General features: G+C 38.1%; 1 protein-coding gene across 1 annotated transcript in view; it reads right to left on the bottom strand.

Annotated features, from left to right (window-relative positions):
* Window positions 1-715: 715 nt before the first annotated feature.
* Window positions 716-8,695, bottom strand: part of TPCN2 (two pore segment channel 2) — a 31,699-nt gene continuing 23,719 nt past the window's right edge. The window contains exons 20-25 of the mRNA XM_074918529.1: window positions 7,494-7,567; window positions 7,030-7,120; window positions 6,825-6,907; window positions 5,636-5,717; window positions 4,014-4,099; window positions 716-3,306 (exon numbers count right to left, since the gene is read on the bottom strand). Coding sequence (XP_074774630.1) covers window positions 3,228-3,306; window positions 4,014-4,099; window positions 5,636-5,717; window positions 6,825-6,907; window positions 7,030-7,120; window positions 7,494-7,567 — 495 coding nt within the window. The 3' untranslated portion in view covers window positions 716-3,227. The remainder of the gene's footprint in view (window positions 3,307-4,013; window positions 4,100-5,635; window positions 5,718-6,824; window positions 6,908-7,029; window positions 7,121-7,493; window positions 7,568-8,695) is intronic.

Below are 8,695 nucleotides of genomic sequence, written 5' to 3'. Positions count from 1 at the left end.
AGCAATACAAATTCATAGATAATCAGGAAAGAAAAAACCCCAACATCTGAAGAATCTCAAATTAACCAACAGTCTGGTCATTAAGGCCCTCCAGAAGCTGGAAAAATCTGAGCCTGATGTAAGGCAGCAAGATGATCTTCTATTTGCTTTGGCTTTCACATGCTTCACCCTAAGCATTCACAACAGCCATTGTCAAAGACAGCCACAAACTTAAGTCTTTAGATTGATCCAGAATTGATTTTGTTCCATTATTTAAAAACCCCCAAACTTCTAAACCAGAAGCTGTTTCAAAAGAACGTCATGGACTCTGCTAAATTATGTGCAAAATCTGTCCCAGTTGAAATGCTTTGATAATGCTTATTACAATGATCTTCTTGGGGAAAAGGAGATAAAGAAATACCTAGTTTGTAGATGAAAAGATTAAAACAGAAATAGAAATCAAGCTGCTCAACACTTCAAATCCCAGTTCCAATGAACCTTCTCCTCAAAAATTAAGCATATCAAATACCTACAGCTGGTATTGTGAGCTTCTAGAACTGGAGAATAACAGAGTAGCACACTTCAGGTTCTACATTTTGAAACCAGGCAGGTGTGTCCCACTTGCATGTAACCTCTCCCATGGGCCCAGCCTTCAACTAGTAAAGATAATGGCAGCATAGATGCTGAGCACAACAGAAATCAGTAGAAGGGCAAAAACAAACCACAAAAATCATTTCAACACCTCAATTATTTTCATATTTTAAGAAGGAAAAGGAACTTTTTTTTAATAACACAAACCTCAAATTTTACCCAGATACATACATTCACTTTCATGATTTACACAATTATTGCATAAGACTTGTTGTCATTTACATCTTCCAGTACAAGTGACATTAGGTACCACAATTTTGTATTAAATTCTAGTTACACTTTCAGTCATTTACACAAATATGAAAAAAGAACAAGACTAAGACTATTCCCCTTCAGAAAGCCTTATTCACCTTTGTCCAGATGCAAAGATTGCATAATTGAGACCTTTGTGATGTTTATGATAATCCCACACCAATTTGTGTGGCTTTGGTAGATTGTAGTGGAATGTAATAGCAAAAACACACAAAAAAACCCCAGACAACCTTAAGAGACAAAAAAAAAATTAAAAAATTGAATTTGCAGGCTGATAAGAACCGGCACATCCTTTTTGGCAAGACAAAGCTACTTCAAGTATTCAGAAAAGTGGAAACCAAAAATAATTATTTTTTTGGTAAAAATGTAAAATGGACTGTGTAGCCTCTGTTAATAGGTGCCAATAGATCAGTGGCAGTGATTACATCATACTAGAAGGAGCAGAAGCCATCCTGACATCACCATACTGAATAAAATAAACTCAAATCTAGAAAGACTGTGTGCTGATGCCTTTATCTACTTGCCATGATGTGTGTTCGAAGTGTATGACTGAAAATAAGCATGGTGATGCCACTGAAACCAGTGCAAGTGAGTTACTAGGTGGATTATCCTGGAACAGAGACAAGAGACTGAACACAGACAAAAGCATGGCTTAAGAGGCAAAACAACAAAACTGAAGATTGCAGGTTAGTAGCTCAGAGCTCAGTTCAGATTTGTTCTACACATATGCAAGCTGCAGCACATATTCTGTTCCACAGCACAAAGAAAATATAAGCAGATGATAAAGAAACAGACAATCACCATGCAGCTTCTAAACAATAAGACAAGGCAGAAATATGCTTTCGAGCTCAAATGCATCATCACCCCAGATATTTTCCTCTCCTTTATTCAGGAAATAAAGAAAAGACAAATGATGAAAAAAAGAGGAAGTATACAGGATGACTGCTTGGCACTCTTGAAAAACGTTTTGGTATCTAAGAAAGGATCAAATAACTTATAAACAGTAGCAGTGTTTTATGGCAAATTACCTTCCCCAAGCTTTTGTCAATATAGAGATGACCACAATAATGTCTATTTTGGTGACAAGTGTCTCAAGGACAAGGCAGAGCCCCGAAGGACAGTTTCATTTTTACATATAAAATTAGTAGTTGGGATTGATTCTATTCTTCATAGTGATTTACTAGTTATGTGACAAAATCGAACAAAACCACCTTTTTTAGAGGAATACTAAGGGATAATGAAAAGCACGTGGACATGGCTTACTGTTAATACTCCTCTTCGGATTTGTGGACAAAGTTATTTACCCAAAAGTATTACGCAGGTGAAAGTTAGTGGTATACAGCATGTGGTCAGTAAGCCACAAAAGAACGTGATCTTGCAATACTGGTTGAGCACTTGCAATTCCCACAGACTTGAATGAAAATTTGAACTGTTAAGCACTTTGATTAATCTATTCAATCTTCACACACACACACACACCCCCTCTCCTTTAAGTGGGAAACTTGCAGTGATCCTGGTGCTACATTCCAGCCAAAGTTCATTCTCCCTGGCTTTATCATGGAATATGATACAGTGTAGAAGAGTACTCAGAAGTAAAAGGAAGAGGTTCACTAAAAAGCAACATGAGAATATTTGCGTTAAAGGAGAGCTCAATTTTACCATGCTGAAAACCACGAGTGCAATTGCTCCATTCAAAGTTATAACTGCTCTCAAAGTTACCAGCATGATGCAACCAGCACGAACCCAAGGTCAAAACCCAAGAAACAAAGAGGGTGTGCAAAGTCAGGAGTCCCCGTTACTACCTTTAAATTGACTGTGTTCGGCTGTGATTAACTCCTAAATATTTGGTCAGATACACTGGTGTCACTTTTCAATAAAAATAGTGTTTCAACTCTCATTACAAAAAGATTATGGATTTTGTTCTGGTCCTGCCTAATCCATTCATGAATTACAGGGCACAGCCCTTGCCACGCTCACCTACCAGAAAAGGCGGCCCCATTTTCTTGTGCTGAAAAAAGTATCAGGCTTAGTGGTGACAAAGTTCATGTTTTAAAGTGCACTGTCTTTTTAAACACACTTTCCCTTCTTAAAAAAAAAGAAAATAAAACATTCTGATATCAACAGTTTATAAAAACAACAGCTGCAATATTCCTCTAAAATTGCAACTTAAAATCAAGTCAAATTAGAAGATTCAAATCTTTTTCAAAAAAAGATATGAACCAAAAATAAAAAACTTGTCCTACAAGCCTCTCTCCCAACAGCACCTGACAGAAAATCCATTCAGTTTCTTCCAGCTGACCACCTCAAGAAAACAGAGGTCTAAATAAATCAGTCCTTCCCACCAGTCACCTACATAACTGCAGGTGTGGATGCTGGTGCAGTTTTTCCATCAGCTCTTCTTCTGTAGGTTCTTCCAAAACATCCCTACAAAGAAAAACCATGAATTGTTAGAGGCAGCAAAGGGAACTTCTCAGCATTTGTTTTTGCAATGCACATACCAAGATGTAACGTGTGCTTGTTTCAAGAATGAAATGGAATTAAAGTTACAATAAGTTGATGCTCCCTAAAGATGCATCTACTTGCAAGTGATCCATCCTTTACAGATGCGTCATGGAAACCAGCAGCTGTTTTCCCATAAGAAGCAGGGAAGCAATTTCCTGCACACAGTACAATACAACTGAAGGTCAGTAGATTTGTTTTCCTGAAAAATCTCCCAAATGAGAACATGTTCCCAATGCTACTATTGAATATCCAATGTGCACCAGAAGTTCCACTTGTGCATGATCATCAAGTATCAACTCACCACCCACAATTTCATAACAAGCCAAGAATGTGCATCACTTTCCTCATCTTCCCTTTTCTTCTCCCTCTCAGCACAGTTCCCCCCTCCACTCTCAACACCTCTATCTCCCACCACGCCGTGGGCAGAAAGCATATAAAAGTTAGGCTACCAAGTCAGCTTAAGCCATGCCTAGCTAGAGCACTTACTGAATTTTTCCAAACAGATGAAACAGTTTGCTTCACAGGGAGGAAATAGAAGCCTTTCACCCTCTCACAGCCACCACACTTCCTTCATCTGTTTTACATGAACATAAAAAACTAGCCTGATTATCAAGCCCACTTCAACTCACCTGAACATTAGTTCCACTGTCTGCTGGTATTCAATATCTAAAAAGGCCTCTCGATGGCAGCGACGGTCCCACTTGTGAATGAAGTTCTGAAATGTAAAAGGAACAGGAGAAAACTAAAGGCTGTTTCAGGTGACATCAGAAAACAGGTTATATCAGATCAATATGTTTGCAGGTAAGGTGCGGGAGGGGGGTGAGGTTTGCTTTTAACAGTGTCAGAGCAGTGATTTATTTAGGCATCAGCATATTTATTGGCTGCAGGTCACTACTTTATTCAATTCTATTGTTTAGGAATGAAATATCTTTCTCACCACACACAGAGAGCAGTAGGGCAGAAGACAGCCCTGCTGCCTTCCACTCCTAGCAAGGCCTGCCTCTGCAAGATACCCATGTGAACTACCCACAAGACTTCACCTGCTTTGAATTTTTTCCTCTTTAAAAACCCAATAATATATAAACATACTCCTAGATCAGGCATCACAACTTGAACTCAGCTTCTGGTTTTGTCATGTTCCCTTACCTATTTTTAATTACTCTGACATAATCCATACCTATGGAGTAGACAGACAGCTTAGGCCAAAAAAGGGAGAAAAATAGTGACATCCTGCTCTCCTGCTACAGAATGCTGCATCTTGGCTCTTACAGCAAACTTTGACCACAGCCCTGCAGAACTTAGCAGGTAGAAGGCTTCATAGGATCAGCCTCCAGCTAGAATAGAAAGTCTTTTCTGAAATGCTCATGGGCAAGACTGAGGTTCAGCATGAGACGCATACCTAAGTTTCTGCCTAAAAGTTCACCATTCTGCCTACACTAGTAAATGTCAGCTCTAAATGCAGTCAACAACAAGAGCATCTTCAAAAGAAACTTTCATAAGTTATAAGTAGTGGAAGAAATTGAGTATCTGTAGAGGGCACTTCATCCTATCTTATAAGAGAAGTCTACAATGATGAACCTGGAGTAGACAACTACGATTAACATTCCTTTCACCATCAAAAATTAAAAAGGTATTTGGATTTGCAGAGAAGTATGCATACACAAGAAACCAGCAGAACTACACGTCCTTCGTGGCATTGCTTAGGTACCTACATTTCCACAGCTTTTTAAAAAAAACTCCAGAAGATGATCTCTTCAAAATAAGTTATCAGTTCTCCTCTTCTAGTGTGGTACTGAATAATGGTAATAATTCAAATTGGAGTGGAAAGAAACACAGCAACCAAATAAAATAAAAATATAAATTTTGGAGTGTTAACTTCATTTGCTGACAAATCAAAAGGCAAAAAGCCTGCAGCTTGAATAACTAATGCAGAGTTAAATGCTAATATAGAAGAGACAAGCAATTTTATAATAAATTATTTTTCACCTTTATAGAGTGAGTTATAATAAAAAATGTACACGTCCAATGAAGTGCAACTAGATTTGTGACAAAGTTGTAAATAAAATATACAATTGTCTAGGAAAAAGAAAATGCTTCCTCAACATCTCAGGGAAAGAGCAGCAAGGAGGAAGATTAGGCACACACACAAAACCAAAATGCTTTTCCCAAAAAGTTGTCTGGGTTTTTTCATTTCCCCACACAAATTAGAACCTGTCTTCAGGACCTAATGCCAAATAAACACACTCCTTACCTCTAGCAGTAAAGCTACGAAGAGATTAACCCAGATGACAGAGGAGATCAACCACCAGGCTACAAAATAGATCTTTGCCCACCTGCAGGTCAGATGAACAGACAATAAGTAAAAGTAAGCAGTAAATAACCTCAGCCTGAAAGCGACCAAAAAGAGCCATGGCCATGAAATCACATTTTTCCTTGAAGTAGAATATTACTACTTTATTACTGTAAAAGGAGGTCTAGAACAAAAAACCTAAAATTAAAAAAAAAACAACTTAGCCTTCCATTAAGTTAGCCAGACTCACTCCTCCCACTTAACATACTTAATGGAACCCTGAGGGGACAGAAAAGCAGCCTCACAGAACTTGTACTGGGTCACAGCAAAAATCCATCTAGGCCAGTACTCTCTGAGAGCAGTCAAAAGCAGAAACACAGGAAAGAGTGCAAAACCATGGCAAAACACCCCCAAGTGCTCTCCTAATCTCCAACTACTTCAGTTCAGAGATTTCCTGAGCTAGATGTAAGTTCCATTAATTGCAGATCCCAAAAGATATCTCTTTCACAATTTGTCCGGTCTTCACCAGGCCACATTAAACATTTATCACAAAACAGCCTGTAGAAGAGCGTTCCACAACTTAACTACACGCTGAGTTAACTAGCCAAGGATTACTGGAACAGCTCAACCCAGAGGCTATCCAGCTCATTCACACATTCCCATAAAGTAATTAAATATAAATAAAAGGTATGTCCAAGGTTTTAAGTCTTCAAAAAATTGTTCACACACAGGAAAAATACAGGAGGAGCCCAAAATTAATTACAGAAATTCACTAATATTTTTGTGAGATTGGTTCTATAGCAAGAGGCACCCACCAAACACATGTTCCAAGCCTGTTTATAATCCACTGAAGTCATTCACTCTTTTTTGGAACAAGATGACTACCAAGACAGTTTGCCATCCCTTCTAAACGTGACAAATGGATTTCATGGCATCCACCAAGCACTAGACCAACCATCACGTTACACAAGTTAAAGATCAGCCATGAAGTATCAAGTTTATTTCTTATATACCTGAACTGACCCAAAGGAAAAGTAAGCAGCACCCTTCTTAGCAGATAGCAGAAACCGTGCTATGTGTATAATTCTCGCTCAGTTACCTTATACCCAGATTTATATGGGATTTTTTTAGTATTATCACTGCTACTTACGGACTTGAGTATCTTGAAAATGCTTCCAAAAAGACTTGCCAGTTGTTCACCACCATCACATCCCAGAGGGTCACCACTGCTGCCTGAATAACAGGAGTAAGCCAGAAGCTGAGTGGCTATATCACACAGGTGAGCTTCAGAAAACAGGGGGAAGAGACAAGCAGAGAGGGAAAGAGGGACGGATTCCATCAATGGTCAGACTCACAGCAAAGTCATCAAAGTTGTTCGGCCAATATTCCAGCTGTTCGTAGGTCCCACACTGCAGAGTGCCGTTGCCATATGTTGTATTGACAGCACTGTAAGAGAGTTACAGGCTAACATGAGCACAGCTTTCTATGTACTGTACCTTAAAAACAAGATTGTGCCGAGTGCCTTGTAGAAAGTTAAGTATCCCATATGGACAGAAAACAAGGGAAATAACTTTTAAAGTATTTAAGCTACAGCAGGGTGAAACTCCAAGCTACAGATAAGCATTCCTGCAATTTCAATACAGCAAGAGGAAGAAGTAACAAATGAAAAGTTTGTGTGATTTAACATTAAAAGAAGAATGGCTCCAAGGATAAGAATGAAAAAAACCCCTACAACCAACAAGAAACAACTCAGTGGTACTGAGTTGCAGATGCTTTTGAAAAACAAATTCTGTATGAGTAGTGATGTTTAGAACATTACCTGATATTTCCCATGGGAACAAGAGCACCTTTAAACAGCATTATGCCAGTTATAGCAAATGCATAGAAAACCACCTGAAAGGAATATAAGCTAGTATTAGTTTTGAATATTTCTGTCACTGAATAAGAAAACACCACAATTAACATGGAATTCATATTAGTACCACAGTTAAAAGGAATTTGGTCAAGAACAATGCCTCAAGCTATTAAAGTGAAAATACTTCTCTATGTCTTTATTACTTAGCTGTTTGCTCTTAGTCTATTTGAACTTTCATTTGTTAAAATGCAGTAAATCATTTTACTTTGTGATCTAGTTTTGGGGTTTTTTTTTGTCTCAGAATGCTGAAATTTAACTATGAACACTACAGAATAGTGACTTAGAAAACAAAACCAATAAAACATCATGTATTTACAAGGAATAGCCTAAGTATCTGGGGACCTTCCTGCTAGATTCACTGAAAATAAGCTTTCATTAAAATTAACTGAAGGACAAAATTAAGCCAATATTTTATATTACATCAGCAACTTCTTTGAAAATGTTCTATTAGTCTAAAAATAAAGGTTTCAATAACACAGGATTTTGGAACTTCTGTATTTTACTCGTAAAAATGCAAATCTCTTTTTAAAGAGATACCTTTCACAGTCTTCAGCAGTTGCATACATGATTTTTGCAACTGCTAATCCTAAAAAGATTGTTCTAGAAATAGCCTACAACTTCAATCCTCTGAGTAAATTTGTCCTGGGACGGCTTGAAATAAGCTGAACCTTCAAATGAAAGTGTCTTTAGTCATATTTCTGTGGTTTTGCTAAAAAACAGACCCAAGAGGGACGTCTGGGAGGAGGAAAAAGAGAAACTGCCCTGACCTATGAACCGCAGCACTTTGAACACTACTGAAGCTGAAGCTATTCCACAGCCTGCCAGAAGATGGAGTATCTGTCTTGGCCCTAATAAAGTTAATTTTATCCTTTGAAAAATATACATTTAAAACACGCATTGCCTGAGAAATTAGCTAATCAGTTACATTACTTTATCAGCGTGTGTTCCAAGCAAACATTAGGAAAGACATTTTGCATCAGATGGCAACTGAGTCAGACTTCACTACAGTAGAATCTCAGCGACAGCTTCCATGTAGCCTCAAGTAAAAGCAAATCACATTAATGGAAGTGGCAAACGCTGTGGCAGACTTGTCTCACAGCTGGTGC

The sequence above is a fragment of the Athene noctua genome, chromosome 14 (assembly GCF_965140245.1).
Source record: "Athene noctua chromosome 14, bAthNoc1.hap1.1, whole genome shotgun sequence".
NCBI lineage: Eukaryota > Metazoa > Chordata > Aves > Strigiformes > Strigidae > Athene > Athene noctua.
The sequence above is the reverse complement of the archived record's forward strand: the minus strand, read 5'-3'. Positions and strand labels throughout refer to the sequence as shown.